Source organism: Terrapene carolina, unplaced genomic scaffold (assembly GCF_002925995.2).
Source record: "Terrapene carolina triunguis isolate 2854851 unplaced genomic scaffold, T_m_triunguis-2.0 Scaffold111, whole genome shotgun sequence".
NCBI lineage: Eukaryota > Metazoa > Chordata > Testudines > Emydidae > Terrapene > Terrapene triunguis.
This window is the reverse complement of record NW_020664462.1, coordinates 4,734,311-4,758,706: the sequence shown is the minus strand read 5'-3', so window position 1 is coordinate 4,758,706 and position 24,396 is coordinate 4,734,311. Positions and strand designations below refer to the sequence as shown.

The following is a 24,396-nucleotide window of genomic DNA, read 5'->3' as shown; positions in this document are numbered from 1 at the left end:
GTGTCACCCACTGAATCACCAATGCCACTTCCTGCTGCACCCTAGGATTTTCTTCACCGGCCTCTCAACAGTGTGTTGAGCAGGTCACACCTTAACAGCTGAGAGCACAGCTCACAGTCTTGCCAACTCTTGCAATTTTATCACGTTGGTAGTTGGCGTTTTCCTTAAGGCCCCAGCTCCTGGAGGCATGTGAATAGGTGAGGATCTAAAACAAAAAGTAAGTTTCTAGCCTCCTCCACCCCCTAGGTTGCTAAAGGTGCAGAAACCAGCAGGTAAATGAAAAGAACATAAACTGTATGATTATTTTTTAAGCCAGTCGCATGATTTGAGAAGCCTGACTCTTGAGTTTTTTGAAGGCTTGGTGTTGGCAATGCTGCATCTACGGGCGGCATGGTTACCAGATGGAGCGGGTGAAATTCAGTCCTGGCCTAAATGGAAGAAATCACCATTGACTTCAATGAGACTTATGCTTGCCTCACCAAGGCTGAAATTGATCCAAAGATTTTCACAGCACTGCTCACCACCTGATACAATTTACTCAATAAGCTGTGTTATTCAGAGCTGATCAGCAAATTTCTGAATGCATGAACAGACTAGTGCCAAGCCAAGTCCAAAAGATTTGCCATGAATCAGCAACTACACTGTGCGATCAACATTTTTTGGGTGGGTTTTTTTTGCCAGTTAGGCAGCTTCATTCATTGCCAAGGAGATTGTAATTAGCGATGGGAGAACCGCAAAATATCTGGTTCATATAATCATCCAAATCTCAGTCAAAGCTTTTGGTCTGGAGATTGGATTTGAATTCTTATGAAAATTGGTTCAGACTTCCCCTACTGCTCAGTTTTATTAGCTGGAAATACTTGTGCACTAATGAGTGTTAGCATGGTGTGAATGGAAAACATATGCTATTTCTGAAGCAACAGGATTTCAGTTTTAATGTTCCGCCATTTTCTATCTGATCTATGATATTTGTAAGGGGCCTAAAACTGGATCGGCGTCTTGAGGTTGGACCGAAGATGAAGGTAGCCCGTACAAGAGCCTAAATGGTCACTGTTGAACTTACAGCTAATATTGTATCTTTTTATTGATTCTCATTATGAGACAAATCCCTCATTTCCATCCTACCCAACCCTGTGGCTGTACTCTTTATCCCTGTCTTTTACTGCCATCAGAAATGCTGAGTAACCCATGGTACCCAGGACCCGATGGACAACTTTATGTCAAATGACCACTGGCGATATGTCTTGCTTCCCTCTTCTGCTATTGCATTGCTGCATCCCTCATTTTGTGGTGGGACTTCATCTTGAATTTTAAAGGTCTGTGCTCCACATCTCGGGCCAGATTCTTAGCTGGTGTAGACTGGAATAACTCCATTGGCTTCAATGGAGCTTCACCCATCTCCATCAGTTGAGGATCTCGCTCTGAGGTTTTGGTCTGTTCTGGATTGTGGTTACATACAGTAGTGGAACTCTATATTGGAGGAGTGACTACTTTGTAGTCATATGTTTCTATGGAAGTGAACAGGCCCCATTCCTTCCCCCATTGTCAATAACAACTTAATAATGGAGTAGGATCAGGTTAAGGTATTTTGATTCTATGATTTAATGAAGTTTGGTCCCTATACAGGAGAAACCAGGAGCTCTCTGTAGGGGGGAGAGAACAGGAAGCAACTTTTGTGAGGCATATAGTGGGGTGAGGGTTGGAGAAGTTAGCTCCAAGCCAAGAAAGTTTCCTGGTGGTGCTAGGAAGCAGGTGCGCTGGGTGGACAGGCTGAAGCCTTGTACTGAAATTGCTCAGTTGACAGCAAGCCCTTTTCCTCATGGCAGGTTGGTGCTAACCCCAGGCACTGAGAGAAATGTGGGACTATTTTAGGCACCTGCTAGGCCTGAAGAGGCACAGAAACCAGGCTGTGACCACAGGGAAGTCTGCATGGGATGACCATCCTCTTAGTTTTCATTTGTACTGAACCTAAGGGTATGTCTACACTACAGGATTAATCCGAATTTAGATAATTCGAATTTGGGAAACAGGTTGTATAAATTCGATTGTGCGCGGCCACACTAAGCACATTAATTCGGTTTTTAACCACATTAATTCGGTGGTGTGCGGCCACACTACCCCATTACTTTAACCACAGTAATTCGGTGGTGTGCGGCCACACTAACCCTAATTCGAATTAACAAAATCGATTTAAGCGCTACTCCGCTCGTCGAGGTGGAGTACAGAAATCGATTTTAAGTGCCCTTTAATTCGAATTAACTGGCACTGTAGTGTGGACGGGTGAAGGGTTAATTCGGATTAACGCAGCTAAATCCGAATTAAAGTCGTAGTGTAGACCAGGCCTAAGATCTTCAGAGCTGAGTACATGAGCTTCCATGGCTTGAACTAACAGGCTAAGGCCCAAATCCTCAAAGGCATGCCCTCAATGGGAGTTAGGCACCTAAATGCCTTTGAGGATCTAGGCCTAAGACCCATAGCTGGCAGCTATAGCAGACTCTCATCCTCTGTGGATCGGGCACAGAGGGGAATCTATAACACACACTGGGAAATAATGGAGATATCCCATCTCCTAGAACTGGAAGGGACCTTGAAAGATCATCGAGTCCAGCCCCCTGCCTTCACTAGCAGGACCAAGTACAGATTTTGCTCCAGATCCCTAAGTGGCCCCCTCAAGGATTGAACACACAGCCCTGGGTTTAGCAGGCCAATGCTCAAACCACTGAGCTAATGTTGAACCCAGTTCACCTGAGGTTCTTCTTGCCGTTCACCTAGGATTTTTGGGGGTGGAAGGAAATGTTTTTAGGGGCTCAATAAAATGAAACCGCATGGCCTTACTGTTCTCCCAGCTTCGTTGTTGTGCCTGTTCATGGCTGACCGAGCATCCGGCCTGTTCTCCCGGGCGTCCGCGAACTCTCGAGACACCATGGTCCCAAACTCCACGTCCTCACTGCAGCCTCCCCATTTCCAGCCTTCCCCGGGGGGCCCCTTGTGGCGGGTATCGCAGCCGCAGATGGTGGCTGAGCCCTCGGCGCAGGATCTGGTCACCGCAAAAGCAACACCCGCGGAGGCGATGGCGTGGACGAAGGCCGACTCCCTGGTAGCTGTGGAAGAGGGAAGGATGCAGGGATCTGTTACTGAGTGGTGAATATGAGTGACCCTTCCCAACGGAATGACATGAGCACCTCCTCTGAAGAACACAGCAGCAGGTAGGAAACCCGCCTCCTGGCTTAAGAATCCCATTTCCAGGCAGGGCCATTTCCAGCACTGGAAGACACAATGAAACAGGGCAGGACCTGATTCAACACCCACTGAAGTCAGTGGAAAGTCTCCATCCAATGGACTTTGGATCAGGCCCTAGTAAGCAAATGGCCAAATGGGGCACTCTGAGGCCACGTCTACACTACCCGCTGGATCGGCGGGTAGTAATCGATCTATCGGGGATCGATTTATCGTGTCTCATCTAGGCGCGATAAATCGATCCCCAAATCGATGCCCATACTCCACCTCGGCAGGAGGAGTAAGCGGAGTCGACGGGGGAGCCGCGGCGGTCGGCTTGCCGCCATGAGGATGGCCAGGTAAGTCGAACTAAGATACTTCGACTTCAGCTACATGAATAGCGTAGCTGAAGTTGCGTATCTTAAATCGATCCCCCCCACCCCAGAGTAGACGAGCCTTTAGTTCCAGCATCCAGCACTGATTCAGGTACACATAGACTGGGCCCCAATCACCCCTGGGGAAGGGGAGACCTCTCTTTGCTGCCAGACTCCACTCTCTGGCAATGGAACCAAGGCCAGATAAACCATACACTTTTCAGAGCCCTGTGACTAGCCCAGACTTTTCAGGGCTCTGCAAATGGCGTGGCTGGTTCCATATCATGTTGAGGACTGCTGATGGTTAGCAGCTGGGAAAACACCAGGACTGTCTGCTATTCCAGCAGTCTGCTTCCCTCACCATGCATACCAAGTGTCATCCTCTTCATCTTGCCTTGAAACACACTCTTTCTGCTACCCGACCAGCTCACACGGATGCTGCGTCCAATACACTGCGTCTTATAGAATCACAGAAATGTAGGGCTGGAAGAGACCTCGAGAAGTCACCAAGTCCAGCCCCCTCTGCTGAGGCAGGGCTGCGTATTTCTAGACCATCCCTGACAGATGTTTGTCCAACCTGTTCTTTAAAACCTCCAGTGACGGGGATTCCACAACCTCCCTTAGAAGCCTATTTCAGAGTTTAACTACCCTTATAGTTAGAAAGTTTTTCCTAGTATCTAACCTAAATCTTCCTTGCTGCAGATTAAGCCCATTTCTTCATGACCCACCTTCAGTGGACTTGGAGAACAATTGATCACAGTCCTCTTTATAACAGCTCGTACCATAGCTGAAGACTGTTATCAGGTTGCCCCTCAGTCTTCTTTTCTCAAGACTAAACATGCCCAATTTTTTAACCTTTCCTCAGAGGTCAGGTTTTCTAAACCTTTGATCAATTTGGTTGCTCTTCTCTGGACTCTCAACAATTTCTCTGCATCTTCCCTAAAGTATGGCACCCAGAAGTGGACACTGTGCTCCAGTTGAAGCCTCACCAGTGCCAAGTACAGCCGGACAATTACCTCCCATGTCTTATGTACGACACTCTTGTTAATACGCCCCAGAATGATATTAGCCTTTTTTTTTGCAGATGCATCACATTGTTCACTCTCATTCAATTTGTGATCCACTATAACCCCCAGATCTTTTTCAGCAGTACTACCAACTAGCCATTTATTGCTCAATCTGTAGTTGTGCATTTGAGTTTTCCTTCCTAAGTGAAGTACTTTGCATTTGTCTTTATTGAATTTCATCTGTTGAATTCAGACCAATTCTCTGCATTGTCAAGGTCATTTTAAATTCTAATCCTGTCCTTCAACTTGAATATATCTAACTTAACTAAATATTCTTTAACCTGTTCTTTCCCTCTTTTGGCTTGCATTCCTTCCCCTTTGTTGTTAATTCTAATTGTGTTGAGTATCTGAACATCATTAACATTTTTCATGAAACTTGTAGCAAAATAGGCATTCAACTCATTAGCCTTCTTAATGTCATCCATAATAACTCTCCTTCTCTGCTAAGGAGAGGACCTACATTTTCTTAGTTTTTTTCTTGCTCCTAATATATTTAAATAACCTCTTCTTGTTGCCTTTATGTCCCTTGCTAGATGTAACTTATTTTGTGTCTTAGCCTATCTGATTTTGTCACTACATGGTTGTCCCATTCTTTTGTTCTCATCCTTAGCAATTCATCTATGTTTCCACTTTCTGTAGTATTCCTTTTTGATTTTGAGGTCATTAAAGAGTTCCAGATGGAGCCATATTGCCCTCTTACTGTGCTTCCTATCTTTCTATCGCACCAGAATAGTTTGCAGTTGTACCTTCAAAACTGCCTCCTTGAGAAACTGACAGCTTTCCTGAACAACTTTTTCCCTTAGATTTTCTTCCCATGGGGCCTTACCTACCAGTTCTCTGTATTTGTTGAGGTCTGCTTTTTTGAAGTCCATTGTCCTTATTCTGCTGCGCTCACTCCCGCCTTTCCTTAGAATCATGAAATCTATCACTTTCACTCAAATTGCCTTCCACCTTCAGATTTGCTACCAATTCCTCCCTATTGATCAGAATCAAGTCTAAAATGACTGTCCCTCTTATAATGTCCTGTGTTTTCTGAAACACACATTTTTCCTTAATACATTCTAAGACTATACTGGACATTTTGTGTTTTGCCATATTACTTTTCTAACAGATGACTGGGTAGCTAAAGTCATCCATTATTACCAGGTCTTGTGTTTTGGATATTTCTGTTATGTGTTCTAGAAATGCCTCATCCACCTCCTCTTCCTGATTGGTGGTCTCTAGTAGATCCCTACCCTGACATCACCCCTATTCTTTACCCCTTTTATCTTTACCCAGAGAATTTCAACTGGTGTGCCCCTCACCTCCTTCTGGACCTCAGAACAAGTGTATATATTCTTGATATACAACACAACACCTCATCACTTTTTATCCTGCTTGTCCTTCCTGAACAAGCTATACCCCTGTGTACCAACAGTCCAGTCATGAGACTTATCCCACCATGTCTGTGATGCCAAGTAAATCATACTTGAGCATATGTATTAATACTCCCAGTTCTTCCTGTTTATTCCTCATACTTATGTGAACTTGAAGGTTTGTCTATTTGCCCAATTCAGTGCCAGGTCCCTGAGCTGCCTAAAAGAATTGTTTTCATGTCTGGCTCTTCAGCTGGGAATGTTGGCGGCAACTTTTTTAGCCTTTGGCTGGGTCAACTGAAAGGGGTTGTGATCATGAGGTTCAGTAGCGAAGTCTCTGGGAAGACCTTCCTTTTTGCACTTGAGCCATAACTAGAGTGACTGGAGAACAATTCCATTACATGACAGCTTTCACATTTTGCTTCCATTCCACACTGGAAGGATACAAAACTTTTCAAATGTCTTTGTGAAATGGAATAGTGTTGAAACATCCAGCTTTGGATCAGAAAGTTCAGGTTTCCAATTCAGGTCTTTCTCTCTCTTTGGAAGCGACCAGAGAGCCCGCCCTAGACCTCAGAAACCTTCCCATCAAAATCGATACGTCTCCATGAAACCCAATGGAACAGCATTTTTTGACAAAAAACATTTAATCGAAAAAGTTCCAACTGGCTCTAGCTATAACTGTCGGGAAAACACAGATCAGTCACGATAATCCAGCCTCCTGAAGACCCTTTACAAATCTCCCTAACAAGCTAACTCCTTGTCTATGCAATCCCAGTTATCCAAACAAATTTGGTGTCACCCATGTTGTTTGGATAACCAGGATCATGCTGTAATACAAATATAGCCATAAAGGCAGATTTTCAGCTGGTTTAAATTGGTGTAGATCCATTGACTTCAACGGCTCTATGCCATGTTTACACCAGCTGATGATCTGGCTCGATAACTTTACTCGTCGGTTGTTGTTTTTTTAACCAGATTTCGTGGACCTTAGTCCATTTTGATTACTATGAATGGGAACATATGGCTTTAACTTCTGGCTGCTCAATCAGTTATTTGCACTTAGTAATATGGAGAGTATTTAACAAGCCAAGTCAAAACCCTAACATGTTCTTAGGACAGAAACCAATATTGCGTGTTAACAGAGAGGTCCTGACTAGCTTGAATACTTGAGCCAGAACCTGTGCATTGGCTCTTCTCTTTGGGAAGGCTACCAAATTCAACAATATACAAATAAAATAGCATGCAGGAAATTACAAGCAAAAAACATGAGCAATGTCCTGGAACACAACTTCAGCATGCTTATAAAGGTTAGTAAGTCACTCAGTGCATACAAGTAAAGGAGATGATACTTTTATTCAAGTATGTGTAACACCGACAGACCCCGGTCGTCGGTGGGCAGGATCAAACCTGGGACCCCTGGAGCTAAATGCCACATGGGCCTTAGCTAAGACTCATTAATCTGTAAGTGGTCTTGGTGCCACAGCACCATGCCCACATGTGTGTAGGTGACACATGTACAGAAACTCTTCAGCTCTGGAGATATTTTTTATTCTTTTCCTTAACAATAACTTCAGATTTTATATAGCACTTCTCATGTGAAAAGATCCCAGAGCACTTTACAGACCGTACATGTAGGGGTTGCTCAACTGCCCGTGAAATGCAGCTGCCTCTAGGGTGGAACACAGCAGCTGTTTAACTGCATGCAACAGGAAGTGAACAGCACTGTAACCAATTGTAACTACGTGGGGAATTGAGTCAGGCAGAATGTAGTTGAAATCTGGCCCAGAGCACTGAGGTCAACAATCCTACTCTTGAGATAATGCCAGTGGATCTTTTAATGACCACGTGCGATTGAGGCATTGGATTTGCATCTCATCTCTCACCCCTAACTTTAGGCTGGGACATTGGGCTCAATATTGATGCAGATAGAAAAGCGCCATCTAGTGAATGACTTCCTGCAACATATTCCGTCTGAGGACCTTCATCCAATTACTAAGCAGACCTGACCCCGTTGAGCTTTGGAGAGCTCACCAGGTCATAGCCCCAGGCGGTGTGGCTGCAGGAATGGAGAAAGAGTGCATAGAGATACAGATAAGCAGAAGGAAAGCATGCACTTGTAATGGAAATGAGGGGTTATTAAGGTGCCATATAAAAATGCAAGAAACTTAGTAAAGATAAGAGGAGAGTGCAATGCATTTGTCAGCGAGCCTCATTCCTCTCTGGGTGGTTCTGGTAGCAGGAGACAGGCAGCTCGTTACAACTTGAAGAGGGCTTCTGGAAAGTCAGCTGGTAGGAGAAGGTTAATGGGGATGTAGGCTTAAGAGCATTTTAACTACTGTTTATCCCTGCAGCAGCAGGTCACTGAGTCTCTGGCTTCGGCACATTAAAATCTCATATTGCTCACAATGGTGGCTGAGATTTTCAAAAGTGACTTAGTAATTTTGTCTGCTGCAATCTTTTAAGTGCCTAATTTTAGACCATTCGAAGGGGGCTGAGTCTCAGAGGGTAGGCGCTCAGCACTTTCTGAACGTCAGGGGCCTCAAAGATGTCTGAAACTGGGCCTCTAAGATGTAGGCACTCGAAATCACTAGCCACTTTTGAAATTCTTGCCCATAGTATCTTGAGGTTCTATCCTGCAGAACTTCCCAGCTGCACACTCCATGCAGGACATTTCTGATCCAGCCAGAGACATATGGACAGAGGGGGAAAATGATACTATCAGCAAGGAGAATTAAGGAAGACTAGGAGTCAGGAGACCTGAGGTTTTATTTCCAGTTCTTATGCAGACTTCCTATGTGACCTTGAGCAAGTCACCTAATCTCTCTCTGTCCCTCAGCTTCCTTATCTGGAACACAGCAGACAATCATACTTATCTCCCAGGGAGTTTGCAAGGCTAAATTTGTTGCTGTTTGGAGAGTGCCTTGGATGGAAGATGCAAAGTATCGTTACAGCTCAGTGTTGACTGGTGCGATGGTAAAACCGGAGGAATAATAGTAAAGTTATCTAGTCTCTTTAAAAAGAAAGAGATGAGGAGTAACCTGACGTGTACATGAGATCTGAGGCCTGGTCTATACTGGGAGGGGGGGGATCGATCTAAGTTACACAACTTCAGCTACATGAATAACATAGCTGAAGTCGACGTACTTAGATCTACTCACTGCAGTGACTTCACTGTGGTGAGTCGACTGCTGACGCTCCCCTGTCGACTCCGCCTGAGCCTCTCGCTCCGGTGGAGTACCGGAGTGAGCTCGGGGGTCGATTTATTGCGTCTAGACTAGATGCGATAAATCAACTCCTGCTGGATCGATCGCTGCCCACCGATCCGACGGGTAGTGTAGACAAGCCCTGAATAATTCTTGAAAAAGGGAATGTGACATGGGGATAGGATACCTCTGGGCTAAGGCTGGTGAGAGTAAGTTAATGAGAAGTATATTGTAGTGGCCTACTAGGATTTTCAAATTGTCACTGTGCTTTGTGCTGTAGATGCTCTGAACATCCCAGCAATAGTGAGGGCAGAAAACATTATCCTGCCTTAAACTCTTTCAGCTTTCACAATAAAAGGCCTATGACACACAGTAGATCAGTATTGATTCCACTCAGTAGAGGGCAGTGGTAATAGTGTCTCTCTTACATATACAACCAAGTAGCCAGTTGGCTACAGACAATATTATATCCCATTGAAGAGCGACCCATGGAGCAGTCAAGGGTCTTATTAAAAGGAGATTTATAATATTTAATATCTGTCATATATTTTAATAGCCTAAGTGACTTGGGCACCTTACTCTCCTTGACTTCCAATGAGAGGGGACTGAGGTTCCTAAGTGACTGAAGGATTATTGGAAATTTTACCCCCTCCCCTTGTTTAAGTACTTCAATAAAAGGGAATCCACCATAACCCTTGGTCAGCGGGTCTAAAGATTAAGTAGCCTCAATGTTAACAATTAAATATTAATTGGGTGAGCAAGAGCAAGCGACTGACTCAGTGGTTTGCTCCTTCACCAGGGAGTTCGGAGAGTTAAGTTCACATCCCTGCTTCATCGAATAGCTAATTAATTATGCCAAAAGTAGAACAGCTGCATCAGGAGAGACTGCAAACCCCTGAGCCTGGAATAGCCGGGTGGTTAGGGCACGGTGGTGGGAGGCCTGGTTTCCAGTCCCAGCTCCAAGGCAGGCAGAGTGAGGAATTTGAAAACAGGGCCCCAGCATCCCAGTTGCATGTCCTAACCACTGGGGGGGTGGGGGTGTCTTGCCCTTACCCCCCGGTTTTACATGGGTAAAGGCTGATCTGTCGTAGGCACCTAACCCCAGGACAGGGGTCCTGGCTGAGAATCCGAGACGGGGACAGTCATCTCCCTCTGGCCTATCAGTCAGGTGCCTAAGCCCCAGATCAATGGGCGTTAGGTCCCTTTGAGGATCTGGGTCCTCGGCCCTACCCCTTTCCTCTGCATTTCACCCCTGGCTAGTTTAGGGGGCTCCCCGCTCAGCATGCTGGCTTCGGAGAATCCCTTTGTGAGGTGCCTAACTCTCCCCATACAATGCACAGGGGGCCTAACTCGGGGCTGTGAATTTGACTGGCGGCAGGGTCCCTAGGAGTTAGCTGTTGCAGCACCCTAAGCACCCTTTGTGAATCTAGCCCTTGGTAGCTTCGCTTGAGTGATAGAGGTCACTGCTGGAGGTTGGAGGCTCAAATCCTGCTGCGTAGTGCATCTCAAATGCTGCACCTGCTTAGGGGATTTTAGGCGGGAAAAGTCACTGCGGAATGGACAGACACAAAATGAAACAGAATGATTGGTGCACCATGCACCAGTCCCTCCTGTTCTCTGCCTGTGGCATACCATCGGTGAGTCTCCCGAGGGCTGTAATACTTTGGTCAAATTCTGGCTGTTGGCAACCCTATACAACTGTACAAGGTAGTGTCTGAATTTAGTTGGAAATGACCCACGTGATGGGGCTTTCAACCCCTCCTGTCGGAAACTGTTTCACAGTATAAAAGGAAGCCCTCTTCTTTTAAAAAAAACATAGTCCCCTGCCATCAAAATAACTCCGTGGACCAGTTCAAATCAATAGGCTCCACGAATGCTGTTTCAAATGGAGGGACCGTTGAATATATTCACATTCTTGTTATTTATCTGTAGCATCAAACAAGATTGGTACTTCATTGTGCTAGGCATGGGTGGCGGGTGAATGCGCGGTTGGGGGAGGCTAGCTCACGGCCCCTTCCCCTCTGCCCGAGGCCCCGCCCCTCCTCTTCCATACCCTTCCCCCGCCAGAGCCTGGAGCACCCCACTCCCCACGGCCACTGGCTCCCCTGCATACCCCCAGCCCCAGCATGCTGTGGTGGGTGGGGTGGCCAGAGCACCGTGGAGCACTGAGTGAGCGACGCAGCTGGAGCACCCCCAGCCTAGGCGGGCGACGTGGTCCCAGTGGTCCCAGCACTGGTTGGATGGGTGGTGCTGGGCCTTGTGTTCATCAGACCTAGCCTGCCTGCCCCATCCTCTTGGCTGGCCACCGAAGAGCAGGAAGGAACTGGAAGCAGGCAGGAGGGGGCCTGGGAGTGGAGCATGGGTGGGGCCATGCCAGACTGTTTGGGGAGGCACAGCCTTCCCGTGCCTATGCTAGCTGCCTAGGGTTGCCAACCCTCCAGGATTGGCCTGGAGTCTCCAGCAATTAAAGATTAATCTTGAATTAAAGATTATGTCATGTGATTAAATCTCCAGGAATACGTCCAACCAAAATTGGCAACCCTATACCCGCCGTCTATAGTGCTAGGCACTGTACAAACACATAGTGAGAGACAGTCCCTGCCCCAGAGCTTGCAGTTAAAACAGATGAGACAAACGGGGGCAGAGGGTGAGGGTGAGGGAGAGGAGGAGGAGAAGCAGAGGCCCATGGAGTTGAGGTGATTTGCTGAAGGTCTCACAGTTGACGAGTGGCAGAGATGAGTATAGAATCCTGAGTCCTAGCCCTTAAATAACAGGATTGCCAACAAATGATTGAAACCACTCCATCTGCAGTGGGGTTCTTGATTTCCCACTGGGGAATCCACTTTCCCTCTCACCCCAGCTCACATACTCTGAAAGCTTGCCAAGTTTGAGACTGACATGAGGGTTTTTTTGTTCAAGGGTCAGAAAAATCTAGGGATCATCGAACACAAATGCTGACAACTCAGTAACTGGGTTCCACTAGCGGCCAGTCAATTTGGACTTGATACAGGGAAACACGGGCCTCCTTTAGGCAGGGCATAGACAGGCTCTGGAACTCTGCTGCAGGGAGTTATCACGTGACTCATAGTGGCTAGATTTTTAGAAGGGCTTTGATTAGATGATTTCTTATGCACCGACAACATTCGTAGCCAGATGGACTTGTCCCATGATACATAATGCTCAAGCATCCTGAAAATGGTAAATATTTTTACTAGGAAATAGCCTGTCATTTGTAATTGTGCCGAACACAAATACTGACCATCTACCAGGGATGTAGAGGAGAGTGTTTGGGTGGAAGGCTCTACACAAGGGAGCAGGCTGAGGGATGCATGTGTGAGAACCTCTCCTAAGCTGCTGTGGTTTATGAGCATAGCACAGTGTCCTGACCTGTGACACAGCCAGTTCGTCCCTGTTTGTAGTTATGCAAGCTGATAAGGATAATCAAAGCTAAAGCTCCAGGCTGTAAGCTGATCACTGTAGGGCTCTCAGAATAGAAATTCCCTCCTTCTTTCCCAAGTACAGCATGGTATCACTAGCTAGGAACCCTGTATGCATCTTTTCTTCCTCTGAAGCGTCTGGTGTCAGCCAGTGGTGACTTAGCGTCCGCGGCCGCACTGTGAGGGTATGTCTACACTACGGGATTAATCCGAATTTAGATAATTCGAATTTGGGAAACAGGTTGTATAAATTCGATTGTGCGCGGCCACACTAAGCACATTAATTCGGTTTTTAACCACATTAATTCGGTGATGGCGGCCACACTAACCCTAATTCGAATTAACAAAATCGATTTTGGCGCTACTCCGCTCGTCGAGGTGGAGTACAGAAATCCATTTAAAGCGCCCTTTAATTCGAACTAAATGGCTCTGTTGTGTGGACGGGTGAAGGGTTAATTCGAATTAACGCTGCTAAATCCGAATTAATCCCGTAGTGTAGACCAGGCCTAATGTGGGCAGTGTAGACATACCTTTAGATGGACCAATAGTTTGATGTGGTTATAGGGAGCACTGGTTGGGAATTTTCCGACACAGCTTTTTTGGGTAGAAAAAGGCCCATTCATCGAAAGTGAAACTGTTCACAGGAAACTGGCGCAGTCAATGAATTTCTTGACTTGAAAAACGTTTGGTTAAAAAAAAAGGTTTTAAATGATCAAAACAGCTCGTTTTAACACTGTCTAAACAAACAGTTTCCCTTTTCCAGTTCCAAAGATATTTGGGGACTTTTGAATTTAAGCTAATTATACTCCAAATGTTAAAAAAAAAGCTTAAAATTCAAAACAAAATGTTTCAATGCCCTGAACCAAATTCTTTTCTGGATTTTCAGTTCACAACATTTTTTGAAATTTTGACTTCTCAGCTTGATGCAGGATGTGAAAAATTATTGAAATCTTGACATTTTTCACAGGATGAGAAAAACATTTTCCTTCCAGCTCTCCTTATAACAAATGTTAGTCTAATAGATCTGTGGGGAATTTTTAAAATGTGCCATTACATGCAAGGTTTGTGCAGTTTTATGAATGGAGAAACTGAGGCAGGGGAGGTAAGTGACTCGCCCAGGTTTCTCTTCTGTAGTTGCAGGCAACAGGATATTGCAGTTGTTGGGCTCTGAGCCTTCTGTTACCCTCCAAATACATAGGTCTACAGTAGAATGTGTCACCTTGATTTTCTACTGACATTATTTTTACACTAGTGCAACACGATTTGCTTCATGAATCATAGAAAGGTAGAACTGGAAGGGACCTCAAGAAATCAGCAAGTTCATACCCCAAAGATCAAGTAAACCTAGACCATCCCTGACAGGTGTTTATCCAACCTGTTCTTAAAAACCTCCGATGACGGGGATGTGACAACCTCCGTTGGAAGCCTATTTCAGAGCTTAACTAACCTTATAGTTAGAAAGTTTTTCCTGATATCTAACCTACATCTCCCTTGCTGCAGATTAAGCCCATTACTTCATGTCCCACCTTCAGTGGATATGGAGAACAATTCATCACAGTCCTCTTTATAACAGCCCTTAAAATATTTGGAGACTGTTATCAGGTCTTTGCTCAGTCTTCTTTTCCCAAGACTAAACATGCCCTGGCTTTTTAGCCCTTCCTCATAGGTCAGGTTTTCTAAACCTTTTATCATTTTGTTGTTCTCCTCTGAACTCTCTCCAACGTGTCCACATCCTTCCTAAAGTGTGGTGCCCAATACTGGACATGGTACTCCAGCTGAGGCCTCACCAGTGCTGAGTAGAGCCAGACAATTACCACCCAGATCTTATGTAAGACACTCTTGTTAACACACCTCTGAATATCAGCCTTTTTAAAGCTGCATCACATTGTTGACTCATGTTCAATTTGTGATCCATTATAACCCCCAGATCCTCTTCAGCAATCCTATCACCTAGACAGTGGGTCCCCATTTTGTAGTTATTCATTTGATTTTACCTTCCTAAGTCAAGTACTTTGCGCTTGTCCTTACTGAATTTCACCTTGTTGATTTCGGACCAATTGTCCAATTTGTCAAGGTCGTTTTGAATTCTAATCCTGTCCTCCAAAGTGCTTGCAACCCCTCCCAGCCTGGTGTCATCTGCAGATTGTATAAACATACTCTCCACTCCATTATCCAAGTCATTAATGAAAATATTGAATAGTACTGAACCCAGGACTGAGCCCTGCGGGACACCACTAGATATGCCCTCTCGTTTTCACAGTGAACCATTGATATTAACTCTTGGAGTACACTCGTTCAACCAGTTTTGCACCCGCCACATAGTGATGTCACCTAGACCCTGCTTTGCTTGTGAGCATGCCATGTGGGATTGTCAAAGCCTTACTAGGATCAATGGCTTCAGTGGCTTCAATCCTGATTTACACCAGTGTGAGTGAGTAAGGAATGTGGGCCAGTGAATTCACTTACATTTTTCTTAGTCTGAACGGGATCACAGGCAAATAACTGAGGGGTCTAAACTATCTCAATAGCTCTTCCCCCGGCAACCCCTTCCACAGCTTGGGCGAGCAGTCAAACCGCTTGTTTTCTAAATACCAATGAATCATGTTGTCTTGATTTCAGGCACTTGGGCTAAGCAGACTCAGCCAGGAACCCACAGACTTCACTGCTTTTACTGTAACCCTAGGACCAAATACATCCCTGCTGCAACTCTATTGACTTCAATTCCTCCTCCCTAACTGCAAGGAGGATGGAGAGAGCGGGGAAGGACTGTACCTCTAAAAGTCAGCTGTGGAAAGTAAGTAGGAAGGGAGATAAGGAGTCTAATGCCTTATGCCTAGAGACAATGAATTACTTGCTCGCTTTCCTGCTATCTCTAGGTCCGTGTTCAAAAAGGATGGTTGAAGTAATCTCTGCTGTACAAAGCTCATAGATATTATGGTGATGGGTGGCCTATAATTACCCTAATAGATTACTGTTCAGATACACTGGGCGTGGGATGGATTGATAGGGGGAGAAATGAACTGAGTGGAGTTACACCCAGCTCGAGGAAAATACTTTAGGTGGTTTACCTGGAGGTGGGCCCCTTTGTTGCTACAATTAAATGGGACATGATGAAACAGACACTCATCTCGGAGGCTGCTAAAAGCCAATATTTGGTTTCCAACGTTTCCAATATTTTCCCCATCAGCAAAGTCAGGCTCACCGCAGCTGTGACACCTTCTGGATCTTCCACCTTTAGGGTGGGAACAGCTTTTTACCTACCCTTCAGCCTGTGGGCACGCCTCCCGTGCGTGTGGAGCTGTCAGTAGATGCATGCCAAGGGCTTCCCTGTCTGTTTCAGCTTTCTGGGATGTTATCCATCTGAGCTTGATGGCTTGCCAATATTTAATCGCTCTGATTGCCAAGCTATCTGGTTTTGTGTAATCATAATTCCTTTTAACATTTCTTCTCCATCCTCCCTTCCCCCAGGGAAAACGTGTCCTAGTCTCTGAGCTACGTCCCTCAATTTGATCACTGTCAGAGAAAGGGAGGCGTTTGGGCTAATGGATAGAGCCCTAACCAGGAGTCAGGGCTCCTGACTTCCATCAAGGGCTCTGCGTCCCCTCCCCACTTAGCATCTATGGGCCCACTCCTTGGCAGACTCAGCAGAGAGGCCCCTGACTGAACAGCCCACGGAGACTGAACTCTTTTCTCATGCCTAGAGGTCAGCGTGGAGGTGAGGAAGGTTGTACCGCTGCAGTCTGAGCTTGGCTGGTCTGTGGATAAATGGAAAGACTGGAGCCTCTAGGGATGTCAATGCAGATCTTAAAAAAAACCCTACGTACAAAGCATGGGACACCTCAGTTCCTCGCAGCCGAGGCTCTGGCTTGATTGTGTTTTCAGATCACTTAGTGCTCTTCGTTTACCTCTGAAAGTCGAGCTGTTCCTTACTTACCTGGATTTCCATTTCCTATTAAACCTATTTGCACCATCCAAACTTTTGCTCCTGTGTCAAGCTGTGACACCACTCCCAGGCCCGATTCACGTTTACACTAAGGCCACTTTACACCACATTGTGCTTCCCTTTACCCTGCCGGAGTGATAGAAAAATGGCCTAGTGTAAATCAGAATCAGGCTGTTACGTGCCCAACTCTTAGCATTGGGGCTATTACTAGCATACACATGGTGATAGACACAGCTATACTCAGACATCAAAATGGGAAGGTGCCCCTTTTTTAGATTCAATAAGAAAGCCAGTGGGTGCTAGTGAACAACCAAATCCTGTTGCCACCAAAGTCAACGGCCAAACTCCCATTAGCTTCAGTCGGAGCAAAACTTGGCTTCAGATTCCCCAAAACCTCATTGAAAACTTGCTGCATTTTCGAGCTGCGTTCTGATACCTTTACTCAAGTTGCATAGCACCGTCCTCCTGGAGTAGTGGCACTGGTTTCGATAGCAGTAGTACTGGAGTAAGCTACTACTGACCATAAGGGATGAGTATCTAGCCCTTAGTTACTAAGGGGCAGATCTGCAAAGATATTTAGGTGCCTATGTCCCACTGATGTCCCTAAATACCTAAAAGCCCAAACCCTAAGTTCTCAATCTTGAAAGTTCAAGCAGACCTGTACACCCATCTGGAGTCCCATCAAAGCTAACAGGTCTCCATATGGGTGCAGGGATCCCTCCACGGAGATCGCACGTTATGTTTCATGCCTACTCACTGGAATGCTCATTCGAGCCCCGGTGCTTGGTTTGTCTGGTGAAGGCGTCTCTCTGAGGCACTAAATGTTGCCTGGGATATTGATCAGTGGACTCACAAGTGTATTCATTGTGGGAGCTAAGGAAGGGGGAAAGAGAAACAGCCCGAATGGCAAAAGGGCTGCATGCACTTGCACAGTTAAGCCCTGGTCTCGCAATCGTATGCTGGCATGGGGCTCTGCGTGGGTGGGCCCACTGGCAGGATCGGTGCCCTAATTTGCAAACACGGAAGTGTCAACTGTGTGCCCAAAGTCGGCAGCTGATTCCACACTATACTTTTACAGCATCCAGCTTAAGGATTTTTACCCTTTTAAAAATCAGGCCCCAAAGTGCGAAGGCTCATGAGAATAATAATGACAAGCTAACCAGGCTTTTTCATATTTTAACAGCAAGGTTGGGTTTGGGCGCCGTCTGAGTGTTGGATGAGGTTCTTGTTCTTTCTGAACCAGTGTGCTAGTACCAACACAGCCCTGTGAAGGTGAAAGGGCATCAAAAGACATTTGATCAGATAAACAGGTGATTGGAGCACATTTATGAAGCGAGCAATTCCCGCCAGGGAAGGCGAAGGTGATCCAGATAAGAGAGAGTATTGGATTGACAGCGGTTGGATTAAGGTGGCTTTACGAGACCCTGTAGGCCAAGTTCTTCTAAAAGGTCTCTGGGTTGGTTTGTTTTATTGCACGCAGGAGACGTATTGTAAATTCCAGTCTGGCATTAGGGAGTCAGAATGTTTGTTGCATTAAAGCAGGTACGTCCTCATTTTCAGACACTGTGAGCGCTCACGAGTCTGGCTGCAATTGACAGGAGCATGGCTGAGCAGCACCTCCAAAAATCAAAACAATTTGCTCTCATGCGAAAATGATGGGTCAAGACCTGGAATGCTCTAGCTAATTACCTACTGTCAAAATAACCTGCAAGAAACATAGGTAACCTGACCCACTGGATGGAGGTAGACCAGTAGAAGGGGGCTGGGTATATGTTAATATATTGTTCCTACAGAGGAAAAAAATCTATCTATCTATCCCTATACACCCTCTCTCTCTCTCTCTCTCGTCTTGTATGAAACCCTTTTAATCTAACCCCCTTAAATCTATTATTTAAAACCTGGTGAATCTTGTTTATATCGCCATGCACAATTTGCTTACCCCCAAACTCCACCAGTTATTTAACTCCTGCTTTACCCAATGATTCAATGTCCCTGGAATGTTTTAGAGAAAGGGGTTGTGTGCATATGTTTGTATCTGCGATTAGCAGAGATACAGTATGTCCATTGTGACAAGACAAGAATCTTTAATTAAAGAGGGCTTGGAAGGCGAAAAGGGGCTGCAGGAATCACTGGGTGAAACTCTCTCTGGCCTGTGGGATGCAGGAGGTCAGACTAGATGATCATAATGGGCCCTTTTGCCCTTAAAAGCACTATGAACACCAGTTCCCCTGGTCAATGGGATAGCTGGGGGGGAAAAATGTATTCTGTGATCAGGAGCAACCTCCTCTAACAAAAGGATCGCCCTAGCCCACCTGAGAATGGAATGTGAGGCTCCATCCAACGGGCCTGATCGCTTTTGACAGCCCCCCCCGACACTGCCTGGTTGGTATGGCAAATCGTCCTTATTACCTGCTGGGGTGAATGAATCCCCTTTTGTGCTAGCACTGTCACGCTGCATTAGACTGACAATGGCCCAAGATATTTTATATGAAATTCGCCCTCACTAGTGATTAGCTAGGACCAACTAAGTCATAGCAACCTAGAACTATGCATTGGCCGGGCCCCGTTGTCGGCCGAAAGGGAAATCCCTATTCAAATGGTTTAATAAAACAATCTAAAGGGCGTGTGAATCGTGAAAAGCATTTTCACTTTTCTCTTTAGCTTAATCTCATGGTCGCTGGGATATTGTGCTCAGAGCAGTCCCCAGCAGGGTGCGGGCTAAGGTCCCCCATCAGCCCTTTTTACAGCCTCCTTTTCTGCGAGTTAATGATATACCGGTGTGATTGCCTCCCGCAGCAAGAAGCAACACGCATTTGATGAAAAGGATGGCCCTCCTAACACATCCTAAATGGTAACAATTTCTCATCCAGAGGTCGCAGGTCATAACCTGGATTTTGTGACACCGCCCAGCTCCTTTTCAAAGCCTGGTTAAAGCTGCAGGCTGCTCCGAGACCCTGAGGCACTCACACAAAGTTAGCTGAAGGCTCCCCGCTCCACTTGAAGCACAATTTTAAGGTTCAGAAGCAATTGGATTGCTCAGTTTTTGGGACCCAACCTAGAGTTTGCTCCTCTTTTCCCCCCGCCCCTGTTCGGACCCACCCAGGTTGCAAGGCAGAGAAAGGGAGAGAGACCTTTGGCTGCTTGGAGGATAATCTCATGCTCCTTGTATATTTAGAGGGCTAGCTGCTGCGCCCCCTGCACCAGGCCGAGTAGCCCGGCTTGGCATGCAGTGTTCATTGGGGGCTAGGGTGGAAGGTAGACTCTGTTCCACGCTGTGGGCTGGCAACAGCCCTGGTGCTGTTCCCGCAGCTGAGGGCTTTAGTCCCGGCCACTCCTGTGCCCGCATTCCACGGGGCAGCATAACCAGTTCTCAGTAGCAGTGCATCGAGCCAGCCCTGTCTCTGTTCCTTCCTATTCCAGCTCCAAACGTCTGCTTTTGGCGGGGGACGGACTGGCCTTCGCAGCATGCAGATGATGCAGGCCTCTGGCACGGGCTCCCCAGATCCTGACCCCCATGCAGAGTGGAGCTGCCGAATCTGGGACTTTCCATGGCTGCTCCTGAGTGCAATCCATTTAAATGGCTGCAGATTCTCTCCCCCCCCCCCCCGCCACCCCTTTTATTTAGGTCCTTTCTGTCATTCCATAACCCCAGCCTGGGGAGTGGGGAAAGGCAGGTGCTGCGGGAGCATCAGAAGGTTTAGATCAGGCTGGGTGCTTGTCCATCCTTTACCTAAACAGCAGAACCCTTTGTGTCTGCAAATTGAGACTGGAAATCCCCAGGGAACAAGCCCTCTCATGAAATCTCCGGCAGCCTGGCTCCCCCTCTTTCCCCCCGCCAGAGCTCAGAGGCACGGGAAAATGAATCAGAAGGGGAAAGTAATAAATGAGCTTTTTCCAACCACCAGAAAAGTTTGGGTGACATGTCAAAGCGGGGAGGTTCCCGTGGTGTTTAGCATTTCAATATTCTTATCGGACGCTCTTCTAACAGAGATGCTGTAGGAGGAATGCAGGAATCGCTGGGAGAAACTGGAGGACTTGTGTCATGCGGGAGGCCAGAGTAGATGAACATAATGATCCTCCTTCTGGCCTTAAAAATCTATGAATCTGGGTTATCCAGTCTGGTTTATGTCTCCTTGGGGATGCTTTTGAAAAGCAGTTTCAACTAGCTTTCGTTCTGGACCTGAGCAGTGTGTTTCCATTAGCGTTCTAGTAGGAATTGTAAGCAATTTGGGGCCGAGACAGGGCAGAGAGCCTGGAACTGCAGGAAGGGACCTGGGGTGGAGTCTGGGCGGGGTCACGCCAGGCTGTTTGGGGAGGCGCAGCCTCCCCCAGCCTACGATACCCGCAGCCCATTATCTGTGTTCTCACTGGTACATCTTGAAGTAAATTAACTACCGTACTTTATATAACAAATTCCCACAGAGTTTTAAAGCTTCGTCTGAGTAGCCTATTAGGAAAATGCAATAAATACAATGATTAATAAATAAAATCCACCATTACACAATCTCTCCCATGTACCCCCCAGAGATATCTCATGTACTCCCAGGAGTACGCATACCACAGTTTGGGAACCCCTGATAGGTTGAATATATTCTTTAAACGATGAGCATATTAATAACAATCAAAGCATGTGAATAATTCGCAAACAGAAAATGGGGCTAAAGTAATTGAATAAGTTGCCCACAAGTTTGCTCAGCTCTGTTCTTAACCATCAGAGAGCCAATGCCAATGGGAGAGTACATGAAGAACGACATCTTCTGAACGCAGCCAAGCCAGCAAACCAATCAGCTGAGCAATTGGTCTGAACCCAACCAAATCACCAATGAAAAGAACTCAGACGGCTTCATCCTCTGCTGGAGAACATGGCAGGTCACCACTATGCACATGTCTGCTGCTGGTGCTTTTCACAGGTCCAAAGCTTGGTCACACAGGCCCAGATTCCCAAAGGCATTTAAGTGTCTAATGCTCATTGAAATCAATGGGAGCTAGGCAACGAATACCTTTGAGGATCTGGGCCACAAATACCAGAGTTTCCAGAAAACCTTCAACATACATTGTAACCAAAAAAAACCAGCCTATGATGTTCTGAGAGACATTCCCCTAAAGCTACCAAACCTAGGGAAACATTTGCTCAGCATATTAACCACAGCAGCAGGGAAACCCATGGTGACGTAGCTCACAAGTGGAAAGCCTGCGTTTACAACTTGGCTAAGCCAAACGGGTGAAATACTAGATATGGAGCAGGTCACGGCTTGGAGTTAGACAGCCCCATACACAGGATGAGGAGAACTGGGCCTTAGCCAGTGTGGTACTTGTAACACCTCAGAAAGAGCCTCACACAACAATGACGTTAAACCAGAACTACCCGACATTGTGACAACACCTGCGTATCCAAGCGTAACGTTCATGCTAACTCCCCTTGTGTATAAAAGCTCTAAACCAACTAATTGCGGAGCCCAATGTGTAACAAAAAGACACAAAATATTTAGGCATATAATTGTGTGGGACATTAGAACACCAAACACCTGTTTCCTTCTCATCTATATACAACAAGTATAGCATGCACAAAGCCAGTACATTCACCCGCAAACATTCTTAGGAATGGCCTCTGTTGAATCACAGAACAAATACTGCTGAGATAAAGGGTGGTGCAAGTTGGATTTTGCCTTGCCCACAGGCCTCCTCTCAGCTCTGTTGCGGAAGAGCTGCTTCTGTTTGGCATGACGGTAGTGCAATCTGCATGCCAAGCCAATCCTGGTCAGAGCTGCCAGATGTAACAATTTCTAATTGTTATTGAGCAAGGCAGGATTTGAACCAGCAATCTAGAAACAAAGCCCTCAATAGACCATGATGGTCTCAACCATCCACTCTTCCTTAGTAGGAAATTGCTGTGCAAGCAAAGGATACCAAAAACAAAAGTATAAGATCTCCAGACAATCCTTCATCACTTTAAGGCCTTGTCTACACTACGGGGGGGGGGGGGGGGGGGAATCAATTTAAGTTATTTAACTCCCGCGGGGGCAAAAGGGGAGGTCGACGTACTTAGATCTCCTTACCGCAGAGTCCACACTACGCAATGTCGACTGGAAACGCTCTCCCGTCAACTCCCCTTGTACTTCTCATTTAGGTGGAGTACCGGAGTCGACAGGAGAGCGATCGGCAGTCGATTTAGCGGGTCTTAGACCCACTAAATCGACCGCCGATGCATTGATCACCACGTGTCAAACCCCCGATAAGTGTAGACAAGGCGTTAGTCATAGCGAGCAGGTCTTACCAATCTTGGCCTTCGGTATTCATCACCCACAATCTGCCTTTACTTGAACTCTAAAGTGGGAGCAATGCCCATCTTCTAACTACAGATGCAGAACTATCTTTCCAAGTCCCGTAATGCATTTGGTTTCCAACAGTGGTGGCCAACAGTGTGGTTGAAGCTATGCTGCAAATGCTAAATGACTAACCTGGAGAACACCCAGGCGTGGTTCCCAGTTCCAACCCTAGCTGAGGACGGATTTTGTTGTTTAATGCAGGAACAAAGCCATGCACCCAGTCCTCCTACAACAGACACCTGGCGATTAAAGGCATTCTGAAGGGATCTGCTCAGTTCAGGCCTTTTCCTAGGTGGGGGACACTTAACACCAGGCTGCTGATGGGATGGGAAGACAGAGAACAGGATGCTGTGGGTGTTTATTTCGAAGAGGAAATTTAGGGTCTGGCAGCTGTGTCCTGATTTTCACAGCTCTCTTGTGTCCTGCCAGATTAACCTACAGGATGCCAAATAATAATAAAACTTTGCTGTTATGCAGGCTCTCCCCCCTCCCCCCCCGCAATCCATGGATCCAAATGATATTAATTATTTAGCCTTGCAACATCCCTCTGAGGAAGGTATTATTATACCGTTGGGTACGCTGGGAAACAGAAGCCTTGCCCTAGATCACCCAACAGGTCGGCAGAGATAAGACAGTAAATTTCTGACTCCCAGTCACTTTGTTCTTGGGGTCACTTTATTTTTGATCCCAAAGGACAAAACAGGAAGGTCATTACAATACTTCATAGTCCTTATACAGCGCTTTTCATGAGTAGATCTCAAAGCACTTTACAAAGCAGCTCAGTAGCCTTAGCCCCCCTCATAAAGGTGGTGAAACTGAGGCATAGAGAAGGGAAGTGACTTGACCAAGGTCACTTAGCAGGCCAGTAGCCAAGCTGAGAATAGACCCCAGGTTGCCCGAGTCCCAGTCCAGTGCTCTATCCACTAGCCCACACTGTGTCCCTCTGTACTGCCCCTTGGCTTTCACCTGGAGAGCAGCTGCCCAGACACCATATTTCAGCACCCAGACTTGTGTCTCCCATACGGCCTTGCCAGGTCACAGCTGATGAGGTCTGATGCCACAGAAGCGGGTGGGGCTAGGGGTTGTAGCATTGGAGTGGGGAGGAGTGATAGATACCAGAGGACTGCTAGCTACCAACACCACCAGCAATGCCACCCCAAGAATCCCCTTCTAAACGGGTTCCCTTCACTCCGGAGTATTCCTGCAGAAGTGCGATGGTTTATCATGTATGCAGAGAGGTACCAGCCCCTTTTTAAAAACTCAGACTGTAACTCATTAGACTGAAACTGCTTCAGCCTATCCTATAAATCCAAGTGCACCCGTTTAGGGAGTGATCCAATGCCCACTGAAATCGATGGAAAGACCCCCACTGACTGCAATGGGAACTGGATCAGCCCCTTTGTTCTCCATCGCTGTCACTGGACCGGGCATTATTCTTCCCTTCCTGTCCGAAATGCGTGTTTAGTGCTGTT

The 24,396-nt window shown here is 46.4% G+C and overlaps 1 protein-coding gene across 1 annotated transcript in view; it reads right to left on the bottom strand.

The window, feature by feature from the left end:
- Positions 1–24,396, bottom strand: part of WNT3A (Wnt family member 3A) — a 116,163-nt gene that overhangs the window by 985 nt on the left and 90,782 nt on the right. The window contains exon 3 of the mRNA XM_026652101.1: positions 2,836–3,101. Within this exon, the coding sequence (XP_026507886.1) occupies positions 2,836–3,101 (266 nt within the window). The remainder of the gene's footprint in view (positions 1–2,835; positions 3,102–24,396) is intronic.